The following is a 20,476-nucleotide window of genomic DNA, read 5'->3' as shown; positions in this document are numbered from 1 at the left end:
CACTGAAAAATAAAACACATTTACAATTCAAAAGATTTAACTTCATAAAGCCAACTCAGAATAATGACTTGCCCAGTATATTCATTAAATTGACCAAAATATCTGGCTGAGATATATTATTTTAGTAGGCAATTAGGTCTATCCAATTTTTAAAAAAATTAATTGGAAATATATATTTTACTCTTACAAGGAATGCTGTATAGCTTGATGGTTAAGTCCTTGGGAAATTGGCCACGGGGTAGCGTTAAAATCCTGTGACCTTGACCAAGTCATTTAAGCCATTTGTCCCTCAGTTTCCTGGTCTATAAGATGGAGAGGAGATAATATTGACCTAATTAGGCTTTCTGTGAACATTAAATGATTCGATATACATAAAAAGATTAGAATAAAACCTGGCAATTAATAAGAACTCAATAAATGTTAGCTATTATAATGAATAGTAATCAAATATTTCTGCCCTTTTATATTAGTTTAACACAAAAGCTGATATGAAAAATAATTTAATAATATTCTATAATGAAATATTATACTGCCAAACGAATGAAAATATAGGTATGATTTAGAATCTCTCTGTCATTTTTTAAAAGTGTAAAAAGCAAGGTTAAAGTCACAGAAGCTCTATTTGTACAGATGAGTATGGAACGGACTGGGCATAGGGAGGGACTTTCTACTGGATACTTTCTGTCTATCTGAATTTTAAAACCTGTGTATCTATTATTTCAAAATAATGATAATTAAAAGAAAAGAACACTAGCTAGGACTTCTCAGGAAACATGACACATTGATCATATATTTATTTCAGCTTCCTCCCAAAGCCCAATTAAAATCAATAAAAAGGTACAACTCCACAAGGACAAAGAGAATAGGAACGAAGATAGCAATAGACAAAATATGTCAACAGGCCAGGTGTGGTGGCTCACACCTGTATTCCCAGCACTTTGGGAGGCTAAGGCGGGAGGATCACTTAAGGCCAAGGAGTTCGAGAATGGCATGGACAACATAGCAAGACCTCTGTCCCTACCAAAAAAAAAAAAATTAAAGATTAGCTGGGCATCGTGGTCAGTGTCTATAGTACTAGCTACTCAGGAGGCTGAGGCAGGAGGATCACTTCAGCCCAGGAGTTAGAGGCTGCAGTTAGCTATGAGGGAACTACTGCACTCTAGCCTGGGCAACAGAGTGAGACTCTTGTCTCATAAAAAAAAAAAAAAAAAAAAAAAAAAAAAGGCAAAATCACAGAAGATGAAAATCAAGCGGATGTGAGGCTGACCGCCCCGCTTCTTCTATGTGCAACAGGGTGGGGAGAGGGTGGCAATAAAAACAAGCTGACTGAAACACCAGACTGCAGAAAAGTTCACAAATTGGAGGCTCTAGATTCCTCTTAAATAGGCAATTCATGGATAGTCTATTTTTTAAAAAGTTGATCCCCAGATCCCATTTCTCAGCCCATCCAGTCATATGTTACAACTTCTACCCTATATCCCACCAGAAGCTCAAAACTGATTATATGAAAATGTCAAACTAGAAAGGGGCCATTCCTACAAAGCTCATGATACCCTTTTACTAAAATCAGGGAAATTCAGTCAAAGTCTGCACAATGAATGCTTCCTGTCCTTGTTTACAACAAGAATGCTGGCTACTGGACCCACCCCAAATAACAAAGGCACATCGTTCTCTCTGCAACTCATCAAAGGGAAATCCCTATGAATAGCAACACTTACGGATCCCCCAACCAAAAGGTCCAGCAAGCCCTGCATCTGCACACTAGGCATCCAATCATCTTTTTAATGTGCTGTCAACTGGGACGGTATATGCTATCATTTCATGAAGCACATAAAAGGGCAAAATTAAAACAATGAAAACCTTGGAAACTAATATTTATCAGAAAGAATGTTGTTACTTAAAGTTACACTGGCAATGTAACTAGTGGCGGAAAACTGCCTATAAAACATAGGGTCGGTGGGTGCGGTGGCTCACATATGTAATCCAAGCACTTTGGTAGGCTGAGGTGGGAGGATTACTTGAAATCAAGAGTTTAAGACCAGCCTGGCCAACATATCGAAACCCTGACTCTACTAAAAATACAAAAAAATTAGCTAAGTGTGGTGGTGCATGCCTGTAATCCCAGCTACTCCGGAGGCTGAGGCACAAGAATCACTTGAACCTGGGAACTGGAAGTTGCAGCAAGCCAAGATTGCCCTATTGCACTCAAGCCGGGGCCACAGAGCCAGATTCTGTCACAAAAACAAAACAAAACAAAACAAAAAACCATAAGGTCATACCCAGTAAATAACCATCAACATTAAAAAAAAAAAGTTTTTTTTTTTTTGAGACAGAGTCTCACTCTGTTGCCCAGGCTGGATGGAGTGCAGTGACGCAGTCTTGGCCCACTGCAACCCCCGCCTCCTGGGTTCAAGCAATTCTCCTGCCTCAGCCTCCCAAGTAGCTGGGATTACAGGTGCCTGCCACCACACCCAGCTAATTTTTTGTATTTTTAGTAGAGGTGGGGTTTCACCATGTTGGCCAGGCTGGTCTCAAACTCCTGACCTCGTGATCCGCCTGCCTCGGCCTCCCAAAGTGCTGGGATTACAGGCGTGAGCCACGGAGCCCAGCCTAAAAAAATATTAAACACATACAATGTGCTAATAGCTCCCATCATTGGAGCTATTGTATGTGCTAATAGGACTCCCATCATTGGGTAGACATAGTTAAAGTAAGCAGATGGTTAACAGTATAAAATACTAGGTTATCCGTGAATTAATTAATGAGTGGCAGAGACAGAAGATATAATACCATTTCAGATAACAGAGTGACCTCAAAAGTGTGAAGAGCTGGGGAAGGTTTTGAAAAAAAGGTATAGAATTGAACTGATACCTGAAGGACATGAATCTAGCAGGAAGAAGTGAGGGATACACTGTTGTGAACAGAGGTGTAAAATACACGGACATGGTTGAATATGTGAAGGCTGGAGAAAGAGTGGGGCACTGAGAACATAACACCATCTGGAAAGGAGTGAAGTATTATAGGTCATAGGTGAAGAGTGAAAATAGAAAAGAACAAATCTGAATTTTATTAAGACGGTAATGGAAACTATTTCTTGGCACAGGAGTGACATGAGCATAACCACACTTTAGGAATGTTTACTTGGAGTTACGTGTGATATGGATTAGAGGCAGGAAAATCAAAAGACGGACTAGGGAGGAGGCTATAAAAATGTAAGGCTATGAGATGCTACACTAGGGTAGGGACAGATGAAATTGAAAAGAAGGGGCTGCTATGACAGATAAAGAAATAAGGCTCAGACTTGTCTAGATCTGGCAAGAGTGGAGGCAGACAAAGATAATACATAAAACCAAATGTTACGTTGAAGGACCAAAACCCACTTAGGATCAATGCTTCCCTTAACAAATGTTAGGTCTCTTTTTTTGCTCCCCTTTTCTCAATTAATTTTCAGTAACCAAACTGTAAGGTACTTCAGGACAAATTTTGTATCCCCAGCCCCTTGAACAATGAAGACATCCTAAGTCTTCATGACATGTGCATATAGCTGAAACAAAAACTTTATAGTTGAAAACACAATTAGGCAAGACATCAAGTTTCTGAGTCAAATGTAACATATACTTATTTATTCATCTGACAAATGATATAAAATACTTTTGTGAAGTTTTTATAAAGTATTTTTGTGAATTGAAAAATTAGAAGAATTTATTAAGGATATATGTAAATGAGATAAAATGAGATGAAATCTAAGTAATAAACATTTAGTTTTTAAAGAACAGTTTCTAGATTGAATACTTCAAAATCGATTCAAATCTAAAACACCTCAAAAAAACCAAGTAGATACCATTAAATGTTACTACATAGTTACATGTCACTTAAAGATAAACACTCCTGCAAGTTCAGAACTGTATGGACCTGGAATACTTCAATAGTAAACTGTCTATGACAAAATATGAGATTTAAATATGAAGTTCTAAGAGGAAGATTAATGGCACAAGTCATTACTCCTTTGGTATGGAAAAAAAAATAATCAAATTTCCCCCATTAAGTACTAGTCAGTGTTTCAGATAATTGGGACTGAACAACAAAAATTAAACAAGTTTTATTGGCTTAAAACATACATAAGTACCTGTTGGCATCTCTGGTTCATCAGAATCCCCTTTTCTGGATGAGAGTCAACAAATAACTGGTTGGCATTCTCTAGCTATAGTAAAGAAAACTCCTATCTAGATGATTTCATTATGAATTTTCAGTTCTTCAAATTGACCTTCAGTTGGAGGACTTGCAGGTGACTTCCGTATAGAAAGTGCTTGTTAAATATTATTTGGAAGTGTTCTACCCATCATTGATTTTGAACTTTTCTGATATTAGATATCTGACATATCTGAAGGGAAGGTAGAAAACCGAATTTTATAGACCATCAGAATAATTGTATCAGCAACATAAAAGGCAGAAAAACAGAGTAGGAGCTTCCTAGAAAGTAAAATGTTTGCAGCATTTCTGTTTCCCTGATTTTGATTTTTTAAAAATAATAATAATGGGGACTATGGCAATGTCATCACCATTTTAAAAGACAACTAAAAAAAGGTGTTGTGTCTTCATCTGTGAAGTCAAATGGTTACAAATCAGCAGCCTTAATTTTGAAAGAAAGAGCATTTTAAAACATATTTCAAAGGTTTGTTAGGATACGAAAGAGAAGTTTTAAAATGATAATCATAGTCTAAGAAGTATTTTTAGAAAATCTCACATTTGCAAATCCAATGTTTTTAAAGAGATTCATTAAAAAGTCCATAGATCATATATATTTCGAAAACAAAAAAGTAAAATAAGCCATTTATTTACTAATACAGGATGACTTAAGAATTTGTATGCAAATACTAAAGTGAGAAAGATAAAAAGCAGAAAGCATGGTATTTCATGCATTTTTAAAAAGGTAATAAAAAGACTAGTTGTACTGCATAATATTTAAGTAGCCATGAAAGCAGAAGAGTAAACTGGTAACCTCTGTAGGGAAGTTCTTACATATTAAATTTCAGGACATACATTATGATGAAATCTAAAGGGAACATCCAAAATGCTATATAAATATTTAGCATCTGTAAACTTTCTTTAAAAAAATCATTCAAAAGTTAACAAAGAAATGATAAATATTTGAGGTGATGGACATCATAATTAATCTGATTATTACATATTGCTTACGTGTTTCAAAATATCACATTATCCCATAAATAGTATAATTTTTACTGTCTCAATTAAAAACATAAACCTAAAGGCAAAAAGAAAAATTCGGAAGCATTAGTAGTAAAGCTGTACCTGGTAAACAAAAGTGCCTTTTTTGCTATTCACAGGCCTATCCATACTGACATTTAAAAGCTTTGGGCAATCTGATCAGGAATCAGGAGAGATGGCTAAAACCCATCCCACCAACTTCTTGAATGAACAGATATGAATAACGTACACCCTTGCTCCTTTCCCCAGTTGTTATAAGGACAATTAGAAGAAAGGCACTAGACTGTCCAAGGCTGAAAATTCCAGCCTGCAAATCATACTCTCTCCAATCAACTTCATATCCTATAATTCTCTAACACTTACCCTGCTTAATTTTCTCCATGTCTATTTTTATTTCCTTATTCTCCTCCCAACCTCCACCAGGTTTATTTTTATTCATTAAAATGTAAGCTTCAAGAGATCAATCTAACTTGTTCATTACGAACACCTGAGGCCCAGCAGTATCTGATACTGGTATTACCTAGTATCAAAAATATTTGTTAAACCAGTGGATGTCATGCAAGAGTTGATCAGAATATCAGGTCCAGTAAAAGTTTAAGGGTTCAGTCTAGTCCATGGATCCTACCTACTGTAGAATAGGCATGAATCTTAGCCTCCTGATACAGTCTTAACTTGTAATTACCGAATGTACTCTCTATACTGCTGCCCATGTCATCTTTTAAAAAACAAATCTGACAATTTTTAACCCCCTGGAGATTACATGGGTTCACATGCATTCCTATGGACCACAACGTCCATAAGGACCTAACCCCTGCCCACATTTTCAGCCAAACCCTCCCTGCTACATAGCACTCCACACAAGCATCTTATATCTCAGTAATACTGGATTCATGGTTTCCTGAATACCCCATGCTGTTTCAAACTTAATCCTTGGCCATGCCTTTCTGTCTGCCAATTTCCCTCCCCAATCAGTTGGTAAGCCCTAACTCATTCTCGAAGTCTCAGCTAAAAAGATCAACTTCCTTCAAGAGGCTTTCCCAGAGTTTTGCTAAGTTACATGAGAAAGGAGGGGAAAGGAATATAAGAAATACAGAGGATATCATCACAGCTGAACTAAAATCCAATGTGACAGCTATGAGGCACATTGTAAAACAGGTTGGAGAGATAATGAGGGACCATGGAGGTCAGGCAGGGAGAACAAGCTGAAACAGAGCAAGCAAGCAGACCAGAAGGTGCTAGAATTAGATCAGCAAAAAGGTACTACAGACTACCTGAAAAACATACAAAGGGAAGTAAGGGTGAAAATGGAGGATTGGGTTCCAGTGATTAATCTGATAGAAGCAGTAAAACATTTCATTATTGTTTTTATTATGGCACACATCTTGATTGTGCCTGCCATTCAAGATACAAAGAATGCTTGTGAGTATTTCAAAAATAACTCACACTTTGTAACCAGGCATTTTGTAACCAAGAAATGAAGACTACTTTATGAAGAGAATTTATTTATATTTATTAATATTAGCAACATGACAGAAATATGACTTCCGAATCGTATTAATTTTGGCTTGCCAAAAGAAGAACATGTAATAAACTGTTTAAGTTGTAAACATTAATGTATATTATAGATATGTTAATAATATTAATGAAAATATACATATAAATAGCTGTAGAAAAGTGTCTGGCACATAGTAAGTAAGCATCACTGCGTCTAATTACTAAAATACTAACATTCACTTTGCAAGGTTCCAGATTTCTGAAGCATCACAAACCCAAATGACAATGAAGTCTATGAAGTCGGGCCAATTCAAAGACTAAGTTATCAGAGAAGCAAGAAGCAATATTCTAAATATATGGAAAAATAGATGTTGTCAATTTTGGTAACATTAAAATACCAAGATTGAACACTTGTTTATATAATTTTTCCTAAAGGGTTTTCAAGACTAAATATGGAGAATATAATAAACATTAAAATACTGTTAATTAAATGAACAAATATACTACTGTATTGGCACTATTTAAATTTGTAAATATCTGCTCTTTTAATAAAGCATAATACAATAAGAATATCAAGACAGATATCATTTAATAGAACTGAATGAAAAATTGTTCAAGTCATATTTTCAAATAACTATGGATATTAAATTCTTATGATATCGAATCTACAGTGGTAAATGACATCAAAATAGAGAATTTATTTATTTATTTATTTATTTTTTGAGATGGAGTCTCACTCTGTTGCCCAGACTGGGGTCCAGTGGCATGATCTCGGCTCACTGCAACCTCCACCTCCTGAGTTTAAGTGATTCTCCTGCCTCTGCCTCCCTAGTAGCTGGGATTATAGGCACATATCACCATGCCCTGCTAATTTTTGTATTTTTAGTAGAGATGGGGTTTCATCATGTTGGCCAGGCTGGTCTTGAGCTCCTGACCTTAGGTGATCCATCTGCCTTGGCCTTCCAAAAAGTGTCAGTTTCTGGCTGGGCACAGTGGCTCATGACTGTAATCCTAATACTTTGGGAGGCCGAGGTGGAAGGATCACCTGAGGTCAGGAGTTTGAGACCAGCCTGGCCAACATGGTGAAACTCCGTCTCTATTAAAAATACAAAAATTAGCAGGGCATGGTGGCACACAAATATAGTCTCAGCTACTAGGGAGGCTGAGGCAGGAGAATCACTTGAACCCAGGAGGCAGAGGTTGCAGTAAGCCGAGATCGCGCCACTGCACTCCAACCTGGGTGAGAGTGAGGCTCCATCTCAAAAAAAAAAAAAAAAAAAAGTATCAGTGTCTAATGTGAAATCTGGATCTTAAACTGATTTTGAAATAAGATAAAAACAAAATTAATATATAGTAATAGATTATACTATGCATGATACATATTTAAAATATAATAGTTTAAAAACACTTTCTTCCTGTATTCTCCAAAGTATCCCAAAATGTCTTACGGATACAAACATATATCAGTTCACAGGGGTTAAAATAAAGCATTTCACTAGTGAATTCCACTCAAAAAATGTTAGATAATCAGTCATGGTCAAATTACAGTTGAGGACATAGGCTGTGTGTATTTTTTAAAATCATTTTAGATTTGCCTTCTATCACAAAAGTTTTCCTTTCTGTTATAGACTATCAAGTTCCCTTATGTAAATCAACTGCATTTTAAATGGCCCTTCTGGCTTAGTGTGATGGCTCACGCCTGTAATCCCAGCACTTTGGGAGGCTGAGGCCAGTGGATCACCTGAGGTTAGGAGTTCGAGACCAGCCTGGCCAACATGGCGAAATCTCAGCTCTACTAAAAATACAAAAATTAGCTGGCATGGTGGCAGGCACCTGTGGTCCCAGCTACTGGGGAGGCTGAGGCAGGAGAATCGCTTGACCCTGGGAGACAAAGGTTGCAATGAGCTGAGATCTGCCACTGCACTCCAGCTTTGGCAACAGAGCAAGGCCCTGTCTCAAAAAAAAAAAAAAAAAATTAAATGGCCCTTCTGTTGTAAAAGGCTATAAAGTAGACTAAATATTCCTACTCTAGTTTCCTAACAAAAGTTGAGCAAGACATACAGAGTAAATCATTACAGTATGATTGTCATTAACAAAATGCCAGTCATGTAATCCTGGTTTTCTATGTCTTCACAGAAGAAAATACAATATTCTTTTTCTCCTATAGAATGAACTGACTCAAGATTCTAAACAGATACAAATTATTGTGTTCAGGGATTTTATATAGTGAATGTAAACAGTATGCTTATTTGTACAGCATGATAAATTGGATTAAGAGCTAATGTTCACATTTTTTTCAGATTTTTGAACTTGATAAACATGTATAAAGAGTCAATTAAATCAGATTCATTTTCTTTGGCAGAATAACCACCAATACCAGCACCAATGTATTCTTATTCCAACCGTACAGAAAAGTGGACTGACGCAATTATAAAACTTTTAAACAAATTCCTATCACTCTTATGTAAAATTTCTATGTAATATTTATGTTGGCCTTCAACAACTGTGTTTTAAGCTGAGTCATTTATTTCCTGATCTTTCAAAAGACTACACAATCTGAATGCTGATTTTCAGTAGACCAATGTAACACCTGTTGAAAGACCATTAATTCAAATCAAAAAAGAATTGTAAAAAGCTCTGACCTACGAAAAACACTAATTTTTTAGGATGCATACGAACAGGATTTATCTTGGCTATCTGGAACGCATGCTTACATAAGGTTACTTGGATTCACTTTATAGGTACTATATCCCAAAACTGATTTTGGCATCATTATTCTGAGAAATATTATTCTGAATTGAGCTTAATGCACCAACTATAGAAATATAAGAGATTCGGGCTGAATCTCCTGGATAATAGCCTCCGCATATCCCTTGAAATTAATTACCATTTGCTTCATTCTCCTAAAAGTGGGGAATAAGAGATGCTAGTTAGCTGGGTTTTAACAAACTGGTACTTTACTAGGATGGCAACAGTAATTCCTCTCAACACAAAAATCTCAGGACTCTGTTTGCATGCACATGAGCATAATTAACTTAAAAAATCAGATAAGTCAAGTAGATCAGGACCCAAATCTCCTGAACAGTATAGGTTCAGGAATAGCTATTAGACCTTCTCCCTCCATCATTTAAGCTAAAGGAACAGCTTAAATGATGGAAGGAGAAGGCCTATGTGCTCTGTGGTCAGGAGAAGAGTTTAGAGCAGTTTCTCAGTTTGCAATTAAGTTTTGAGATTTAGTGGAGTGGCTGTCAACCTAAAATTTATTTGAAACTATGATTCACAGACCATATTAAAGAAAGAGGCCAGTTCAAATATAAATGAGGTATAAAAGAAACATAAAAGAATGCCATATAAAGTGCTTTAAATATTAGATGTAAAGGCAAATTTTATATAAAATATGAACAAGCCAGTTGCAGTGCTTCACGCCTGTAATCCCAACACTTTGGGAGGCTTGAGCCCAGAAGTTTGATACCAGCCTGGACAACATGGCGAAACCCCATCTCTACTAAAAATATAAAAATTAGCCAGACATGTTGGCGCATGCCCGTAGACCCTCTACTCAGGAGGCTGAGGTGGGAGCATTGCTTGAGCCTGGGAGGTCGTGGCTGCAGTGAGCCTTGACTGTGCCACTGCACTCCAGCCTGGGCAACAGAGCAAGACCCATCTCAAAAAAAAAAGAAATACCAGAAAAGTTTAAGGTCCACAATTCTGCACTTTGACTCATGATACAAATGTTCTCTAAGTCCCAGCTATTGTGTTTAATATATCTAATAACAGTAACTATCATTTATTTAATATATATTATGCACCAGAGATGGTGCTGGGCCCATTATGTATACACAATCTCATTTAAAATCCTGACGACACTTATGCAAAAGTAAGTATTGTTTGTATTTAACAAAAGGAGGGAAGGAGGTTCAAAATGTAACTACAACTGAAAAGAAGAATCAGAGTGTGGATTCACAAAGGTCTGACTTCAAAATCTATAAATTTTCTACAATATCACTTTGCTCTCTATAAAACTAAATACAGTCAATCTCGTTCCCATTGTGGATTCCGTATTTTTAAGTCGGCCTGCCTGCTAAAATTTATTAACCCCAAAATCAATACTCACAATTTCTTACTTTTGTAGTCATTCAGTAACATGTACAGAATAGTGAAAAATGTTGAGTTGCCCGACATACATGTGCATTCCTACCAGAGGTCAGTAAGGTGACTTTCTTCCTACTTGTTTAAACTATCATACTGTAAACATATGTCCTTTTTGTAGTCTAAATTAGTATCAGATATTTTTTGCATTGTTGTGCCTTTTGTGGGTGATTATTCTGTTTAAAATAGCCCCTTGTATAGTGCTGAGAAATGCCATCTAGTGCTCCTAAGTGTAAGAAGGGTGGGATGTGCCTTATAGAGAAAAGACTTGATAAGCTTTGTTCAGACATAAGTTATAGTGCTATTGGCCATGAGTTCGATGTTAGTAAGTCAACAATGTATATTAAATGTCTCTAAACACAAACATAAACAAAACACGGTTATCTATTGATCAGTTGCTGAAAATGTGACCAGAGGCTTGCAGGCACCTAACCCTGTCTTTCCCTTAGGAGCCATGATTCAGTATTCCCTAATTCAATGTTTTCAGCAAATGTATAGAACACAATTATGGCAAATAGTCAGAATCAACTACAATACAACTGAAAACTTTCCCCCAAAAAATGTTTACATTGATATTTCAGTAAAAGATTCTTCCTCTGTCATTTCCTTCAAAGATACTACAACATTATATGCAGTCATCATTCATCTGCTTAAGAAACCTTTTGTTGCCCTTCTGTTTAATGGGTTGCAGCTCCATGTGTTTTACTTTGCTCAGAAAATTAATCTCTCTTAAAAACAATCTGGCTTTCCAGTGTGAAAGTTTAAGGCAATTAAATTTCACTTCTTATTACCAGATGTCATGGGTACTGTGTAAAGATGACTGTTTTGTGAGATTATGATTTTTAAAACTAGATATTATAGTTATACATAATATAAACAGCATAAGCAACAACAACCACAACAATGGAAACTTAGCAAAGGAAATCAGAGAAATATCAGCACAAATTGGAACTCTTACCTTTCTTGCCCAAGTCAGAGATTTTATTGAAAAAAAAAATTACAGTGCTTAAAAATCCAAACAAGGACAATTCAGGCTTGAAAGAAGGAAAACCCGAAGGAGTCCACTGTCTTCAGTAAAATTTTAAATACAAAAAACATAGACCAGAAAAACAGCTTATGGCCTAATGCACTAGTTCCATGATAAACACACATATATAGTATGTCTCCATCAAGTGAAACTTAATCACCTTTTTACAATTTAGAGAGGGAAGGCAGCCTTTAGTATGGTTAAGCCATGTATCATCAATACCATGAAGCTAGCCTATCAGTTGTAATAGCTTCTATAAAATACCACAGTGAGATTGCAATAAGCCTAGAAAATGGGCTACAAATCCCAGCTATGCTCAAGCAAGCAGTGAACCAAAAATAAAAATAGGTAAAACTGAACCAAGAACTAGATAGCATTCATCTAGATTCATGATTGATAAGGCAAAGTTCATAGGCCAAGGTTCTAAAGTGACTTATTCAGATCTAAAAGACAGTCATTATACAAAATAAAACAAAAGCATTTATGTAATCCAGAAAAAAACATGAATTTTCACTCCAAAGACATAGCACAGAAAAGCTTACTTACAATTACCAACACCACACTATTGTACCTTTAAATATCACTTTAAATATGCAAAGGTAAAGAGACTCAAAGTTGCACTTTACCATTTTTAATCTCTCCAAATTAGACAAGCAATCTAAAAGGAGATGTCACACATTCCTGCTTGATGCATTTGCTGAAATCTTTCAGATTTTAAAAACTTTAGGTAAAAGCAATGGCAACTTGAAGTTTCTTTTCCAATCATATTTAAGTTAGCCATTAAATGCTGAATTAACAATTAATCCATACAATAATATAAAAATACACATATTAAATCACATTGTTTTTCATTATTGAAGCTTAATAAAAATATCATTTTAATATAACCATTTTGAAGAACTCAAATGGCTGAACTTATTATAGTGTCTAAATTATACCATCAATAGAAAGATTACATTTTCCCCCCAGTTGGTGAAAATGAGCTCATGCAAGTATTTCTGACACTCACAGTGACACATATGGTCTGCCATTCTAAAGATGTACAAGCAGCTCTCACTTTTAAACATGACAATATGATTCAGAATCACACAGTATTTGTTAAAAATACCAGCTTTCACATGTTTCATTAAGCTCTAAACCAAAATAATAATTTTGATGTGTTTCAGGTATCAGACAAAGCAGATAATTTAAAAGGTAAATGATTCTACTAGTGCAGACTAGTTATCACTGTGGCTAATTTAAAACGAGGATGATTTTTGCAGTACAATGAAAGCTATACTATAAAATACAATGAGTTTGCAATACAGAGATTACCCAAGCAGAAAGGAAGCTGAACAAAATACAAACTCCAGCAAAGATTATCAACCTTACCTACTACTCATCTTAGCCCTTGTTAAAATACCCTGAGTAAAATGCAAATATTTTAAATAATGCTGGTTATATAAGACTTCTCTAAAAATGAACCATAAATGTCAATGCATCATGATTTTTATTTACAACAGTCAGATATGTAAAAATTAATTCTTAATCAGTCACAATATAAACATTAAGGAATACTTGTTGATCTGGAAGTTTAAAATTTTCTAGCTTTGTTAGCATTTTGGCAAAGCAAGTATACATAAATGGATTTAATGTAAAAAAAAACCATAAAAGAGAAAAATATATAATATTTACAGTAGTTTCTATCCACCCTGGGCCATCCTAAATCCCTAGAAAGCCTCCCCAGTCAGGTTCACTTCTGACTAAAAGGAAGAATACCAGTCCTCCAGCAAAAACAGCCCCATCTTTTCATCAAAGGGGCTCTCACTTCAATGATATTCCTCCAGGGAAGAGGACAGGAGCCAGGTTCCCTCGAATGTCATTCCCCAGATGTTCAAAACGTAACTAATTTATTAGCATTAGAAGATTTGGTTTATAGGGGAATCTCACTGGTCCAGTTTGTAGCCTACAAAAAAATGGATTATTTTTAAGTTTAACATTAGAATATGAATAAAGGATGAGGATGTGGCTTTTTATTCCATAGAAATGGAAACATTTCCAAACATGACAATTACACAAAAAAAGTATGCCTACCATTGAAGTTGGAGTCCCTCCAGATTTTTTAATATTCTTTGAAGACATTCCATGAAGGCGACTGAGTCTAGCTTGGAAACCTGGAAAATCAAAGTACTCAATTTAGAAGTTTTCTATGATCACTGAAGCGTAGAAGAAGAAGAGGATCCTATCAATAGAGAATGAAAAGTAAGTTGGTGGTGGCGGTGAATGCCACGAATATTATTTGGGAAAATGCAAAACTCACACTTAAAAAAACTGAAGCAATGCCTAGCAAAGTACTAAGGCAGTCAGCACTTAACTAACCAGTGTTCAATCACTAGAGTAATAAATAACCATTTTCTTTTTTCCGAATTAATATTCTTATCATTTCAACATTTTCTCAATGAGCCTAGCAAGAAAGCAAGTCAATTTTTCGAATAATTCGAAAGCATGATAAACGTAGTAGCTATATTAGTGGCCAATATGTTTCTTTACAGCATCTTGTGTTTACATTCTCTGATTTCCACTTTATCTTATCCTCCTTGAATGAATATTCCTAGACTGACCTTAAACCCATTATATCTACCAGGGAGCCAGTGCTACTGACCTCTTCTGCTTGGGTGTGACATAAGGGGAAAAGAACCAGTTAAGATACTTTCAAAGACAGGATCTGGTAAATTTTTGTCTAGCTCAGTAGGATCTTCCTTTTCCCACCAGGGCACGACTCCAGTGATACCACATGCTCCACCTGATTCCTTTTCGTAGAACCAGTCACTCTGTTCATCATCACCTGTGCAAATACAAGAAACCCCCCCCACCAAAGATTCAGTTTTATCATCCAGTTACACAGTATTGTCAGGTAATAAAAATACAAGATGGCAGTTAAATTTGAATTTAAGATCAATGACTAACTTTTAATATAAGTATTATATACTTGCACTAAATTTTTGGTAGAAATATGTCTAAGTATTGCATGGGACATACCTGTAATAAAAAATTATGTGTTATTTACCTACAATTTAAATTTAATTGGGGAATCCTATGTTTTTTTTGACAACTGCATATATAATCTATAAGGAAAACTTTTTATTTCATACCACAGCTTCACTTAAGAAATGTTATCTTAAGACTGTAAGAACTGCCAGCAACAAAAACACAAGATATTATGTTTTAGAACCAATTTTAAAATGTGAAAAACAATAATAAACTGGTTAATCCTTTGGCAAAAACTATTAGAAAATCCATTTAAGTTACTACCCCTTCCACATTAAGAAAAAACAAACCTTAATCTGCTCCCGGGAATTAAAAAGTATTAAAACTGTGGAACCCTTTCTTTGCAGCGGATATAGGTATATAATTAGCTTAATTTCATGATTTCTATGGAGTGTAAAAAGGGAAACAATCATGAACAGATGTGACTAAATGAAATTAATCCAATTAAGCTCATTAAGAAATAGTTTTGAAAAAGTTGATTTTAAATGAAAAGTGACAATACCTTAGAGTTTATGAAGAAATATATTAAATAATCGAGATGTTTTTGCCCAGCACTGTCCAGTAATTCTGACTTTTGGGAACAACCATGAGTGTAACCATGGAACAATAAATGGTCAATTGAAAATTCAGTTTGAAATGTGCCATAGGTGAGAATCAGTATTTTGTTTTTTGAAGAAAAAGTAGTTATGAAGAGACAAAAACACAGAAGACAGATGGCTTTTAAAAGAAAGAGACACAGGCCAGGCATGGTGGCTCATGTGTGTAATCCCAGTGCTTTGAGAAGCCAAAATGGGAGGATCATTTGAGGTCAGGAGTTCCAGACCAACCTGGGCAAGATAGCGAGACACTGTCTCTACAAAAAGATTAAAAATTAGCTGGGCATGGTGACATGCACCTGTAGTGCTAGCTACTCAGGAGTCTGAGGCAGGAGGATCCCTTGAGCCCAGCAGTTTGAGGTTACAGTGAGCTATGATCACACCACCAGCCCTCCAGCCTGGACCACAGGGCGAGACCTTGTGTTAAAAAAAAAGAGAGAGAAAAGAAAAGAAAAACAGAAAGAAACAAACAGCATTTTGAAGATGATCTGAGATTAATTAAAGTCTCCTTCCCTTGATTATGAGAAGCCACCACTAATTCTGGTTTCTAAGAGGGTCGTAATTGTCATAAACTTTTTCCCTTTAGAGAAAGATATTTCTGATTTCTAAAATCTCTTACAACAGACATCTTTAAAGGAAAACTAAAAATACTCTTAAGCTTCAGTTGAAAATTATTTTATGAGAAACAGCTATATTTCAACTAAGACGCAATGGAAAATTAAAGGCATTTCAAAAACTAGAGTCATCAGCTTGTTTATATTGGGGAATTAATAAAAAAACTTTTTCAAAAAACACAACAGCACTTAGATATCAGGACTTTTACTGAGCTTTACATTAAAATTACACAGATCAGGTTTAAGCATAAGAAAAAACAGGGCCTCACTTGAAACTGACTACCATATATCTGAATTCCAACACTATTACAGAAAAATAAAGTTATTTTATTTTTGATGTAATACACAACTTTATTCTTCAATAGGGAAATCAAATAGTCATTGATTAAGAACTTGCTCTGAAATCAGACAGACCAATTAGAATTCTAGTGTCTGTAACATCAGGAAAGTTACTTCAACTCTATTAGAGTCAGTTTCTTCATTTTAAAAACTTGGGAATCTCAAAGGCATTTTAAGAATTAATTAAAAACTTAAATGCAAGAAAAACACTTGGCAATGTGAAACATAGTAAGTTCACAATAAGTGCTAGCATATCATTCTAAGCCTTTCCATACTTATCAAAGATTGATAGGCTTGTCAAAGTTATTTTTTTACTTTTTTTCATTTCATTTTATTTCATTACCAATATCAGCATTTATAATACAATCCTGAGTAAAGATCTGTATTTTAAGGAGAATTTAAGTATATTATCAAGGTGGTTACCCTTGCATTTAGCCCCAGCATTCTAACATATTTCAGCAAAGTATCAACTTTAAAGTCCATGGTCTTTCAAATAGTTATGCACCTATTCATTTAGGACAAATAGTTTACAAGTAGGCAAAAAAGAATGATCACTTATGTTTTTTGTACTGCCAAAAGGATGAACAGACTAAGAAAAAAAGTGTAGGAGGCTACTACTTTGTCCTTTTCTTATAACATCATTAACTAAATTTATAATTTAAAATTTATATTAGTGTTTTTCACCTGGAACTTACTGTCTTCCTCTAATGTATTCTTAAGAAAGGAAGAACACATTTGTGATAGGTATCTGTAGGTATGATTTGTATGGAGTGTAAAAGGGAAACAATCATGAGCAGGTGTGACTAAATGAAATTAATCCTATTAAGGATTAATCCTGCCCCTTTATTAAGATTTTTTTAAATTTTTCATAGCTTCAAAATACTGCCATGTTAAAGACTGAAGCTTCTGGAAGTTTCAAAGACGGAAAACATACAAGTTGCAAGACATTTCTGTTTAATGGTTTACAATATTGAATTCATAAAAATCATCTGATTACTTACAAACTGGATAGAATGAATAAATGTCACAGCTGAATAAAAGTGACAAATGACTTGGAAACCCACCTTTATGAATGCTTAAACAGTTTAAGTACATTTGGAATTAGAGAATGAGAACTAGTTTCTTTCAAACTTGCTAAAAGAAAATCAAAAAGGTACATAGAGCTTTCTCAAACAAGATAATCCTTCCTTAATATTATTAGCTCCACATACTAGCTTTTGGAGATAATCAATTACTTAGGTCATGAAGACAGGACACCCTCCATAGCATATAAAAAACCAGCTACGATACTAAATCCTAGTTCACTAAGTAATATGTGTAAGGTAAATGGATTGCAGTCATCAACTTATGAAATAACCAGTAATAAGCTCCACTTTAGAATGAAGAAGTTTTTCCAAAGAGAGAAAAAAATATCATTTCAGTACCTTGTCTTCCCTCATCATTGGTAAACAATCCAGCATCAGTGCTGCTGAGACTGCTGGAATCACTGTAATAAGGAAAAAGAAAGAAACAGATCAAAAGAACAATTGATCTCTCAGTTGTAAAATTTTAAAGAGACATGGCAGCTCAGAGATGGAACTTAAGCCTGACAAAGATCTGAAAGAAAATAAGATGATTTTTTTTTAAATCAAACTGCTAATATCCTGGTTCCATTCACTACAGAGAATATTATTTTTGGCACATAAAACCACAGGAATCTAATGGGACCCTGACAGTAAGCCAGATGTGACTGCAACGAGATGCTGACACAATTGATGCATTTTATTACGTGCTTTCATCAAATGCTCACTGCTCCTTTCTTATGCCATGCAATTCAGCTTGAGCCTGGAACACCACTGCTCAATAAAATGGGAAAAGTCTCAATCAAAAGCAGGCTAAGCCTTTCTTCAGCACATGAAATACAAGGGACTAGGATGAGATTACTTTTCATAACCACATTTGCAAATATTCTGGAGAAGACATTACTTAAGAATTCACAACAACTCTATTAGTTTGCAAGGAAGAAAAAAGTTTAAAACGGTGATAATCCATTATATCGAAGTTAAGGTCACTTTTAAGCAAAAAAAAAAAAAAATATTACAAATATTAAGGAGGGAGTGTACAAAAATAACACAGGTTCTCATTGCTCCCACAGAAGCTCGAGTCAAATCTAACACACAAATAAAACAAATAGCAGACATTTGAATAACATAAACAAACTGTTACTATTCTAATAGAAGTAATGCTTATATGATAGTCTAGTTTAAAATACCAGGAGAACAGGGTCATATAATGAGAGGCTTAGCTTTTAAAGAAAATTTAGTGATGTTCTTTAAAAATTCTCACGTATTTTATTTTTACTGTAATTCTTAATTTTAACCAATCAGGGAATCATCCCTTTTTTTAATTAAAATACTTTTTCCATTAATATGTAGAATTCCATAATCTTATTTTTCAATAAGGCATCCTAACTTGTTTTAAAATATTTAAATTGAGAAGTTTAGGATTAAAATTATAGATGAGATCTAAATTCACATACATTTTCTGAATATAATTTATTTCTGTTCGATTTCTTAAAAAATAAATATTAATGAAGAATATAGGAATTTCTTAAGAGGCACATTCTTCCAAGGAGTTCTGAATTTGGACCTCTCTCTAGCTTTCTTCCAAATTAAGTGCATGTATGAAGCTCCCTATATTGTACAATTGGTAATGAAAAAATATTTTCTAAGAGCATCACAACCATATTTTCTTATTTACACTATATATGCTCTTCTATGCACCATAATGTGAGAGTATTAAAATCACCTCAGAAACTATCTTTCTGACATTTCGCTGTCTAAACTACTATTGATACTTTCCTCTTTCCTTAACACAACTCAAATGAAGGGTCTCATATACACCTCAGGTCACAGTGCCTTTTCTGAAACGCTTGAGGCAAAATGTATTTAAAATTTTGATTATTCAAATTTTAGCAAGGTATATTCTAAACTGCCTCAGAGGAGTCTGGGATAGTATGCCATAAAATAGATTAACATATTTTTTCAATTAAATGAATGAATAGCCACATTAAGTACAGGTCAAATTAAATTTGGCCACAAATGAATTAGTTTTTCATAGATTTTCAGAGTTCAGATATGGAGACAAAGCATTATGAATTGATCTGCTGTTTTTTCTAGACCATGATCTTCTAATCTGAATTCAGATTTACCCCTCTCTAATCTATTCTACATACAGCCAGGTTCATCTTTTCAAAATAAAACAAGTTGACTAAAAGTAATGTGATATTCTGAAATCAAAAAAGGACATTAAATAACAGCAAAGGAAATTCTAATAAACTATGAATTTTACTTACAAATATATCAATTTTGTTTCATTAATTGTGAGAGATTAACCATAGTAATGTACAATATTAACAGGAGAAAGTGGATTTGGGATATATGGGAATGTGATATACATGAACTCTCTGAACTATCTTTACAACTTTTCTGTAAATTTACATCTATTCCAAAGACAGCAGTTGATAAACTATGCACACACACATACACACACGTGTACATTATAGAACAGTCTTCTATTTAAAAATTTAAAATTACTTCAACACTTGTGGAATTAAATTTAGATTTCAAGACTTTCTATGGATGGGCCTCCATCTAAATTCTTCTTATTCCATCTCTGGTCCTTTTGTTTATGTTCTTTTCCCAGTGGTATGCCTATCTCCACTCTCTTCCCTCTCCACCTGTCCTAGCTTTTGAAGATATAAGGAAATCAGAATTCCCTCTCTTCCAGCTCTGAGTCCTTAACGATCCTTGTCCTACTTTGAGGTATGTTGGCATGTATGTATATAACATGTTTCTTTATTTACATTTCACCTCATTGGTATCTAGAGTTGTTCCGTGTACATTATGTACGTGTTTCTATGTTCAATAAATCAGGACAAGAACTTAAATAGAAGCAAGCCTTTTATTTTCAGCAGCTGACAGTCATTACGGCGTATCTCCAAGGACACCCTTTCCTTGGAGATT

The 20,476-nt window shown here is 34.8% G+C and overlaps 1 protein-coding gene across 2 annotated transcripts in view; it reads right to left on the bottom strand.

Moving 5' to 3' along the window:
- Positions 1-20,476, bottom strand: part of GPATCH2 (G-patch domain containing 2) — a 190,474-nt gene that overhangs the window by 154,698 nt on the left and 15,300 nt on the right. Inside the window, exons 3-6 of one of the 2 annotated variants that reach the window (XM_012506670.1) lie at positions 17,897-17,958; positions 14,538-14,720; positions 13,970-14,049; positions 11,824-13,841 (exon numbers count right to left, since the gene is read on the bottom strand). In XM_012506670.1, coding sequence (XP_012362124.1) covers positions 13,809-13,841; positions 13,970-14,049; positions 14,538-14,720; positions 17,897-17,958 — 358 coding nt within the window. In that variant the 3' untranslated portion in view covers positions 11,824-13,808. Of the gene's footprint in view, positions 1-11,823; positions 13,842-13,969; positions 14,050-14,537; positions 14,721-17,896; positions 17,959-20,476 lie in introns of those variants that run through there. The other variant, XM_003265095.4, reaches the window with a different exon arrangement.

The sequence above is a fragment of the Nomascus leucogenys genome, chromosome 5 (assembly GCF_006542625.1).
Source record: "Nomascus leucogenys isolate Asia chromosome 5, Asia_NLE_v1, whole genome shotgun sequence".
Taxonomy (NCBI): Eukaryota; Metazoa; Chordata; class Mammalia; order Primates; family Hylobatidae; genus Nomascus; species Nomascus leucogenys.
This window is presented reverse-complemented; position numbering and strand designations above follow the sequence as displayed.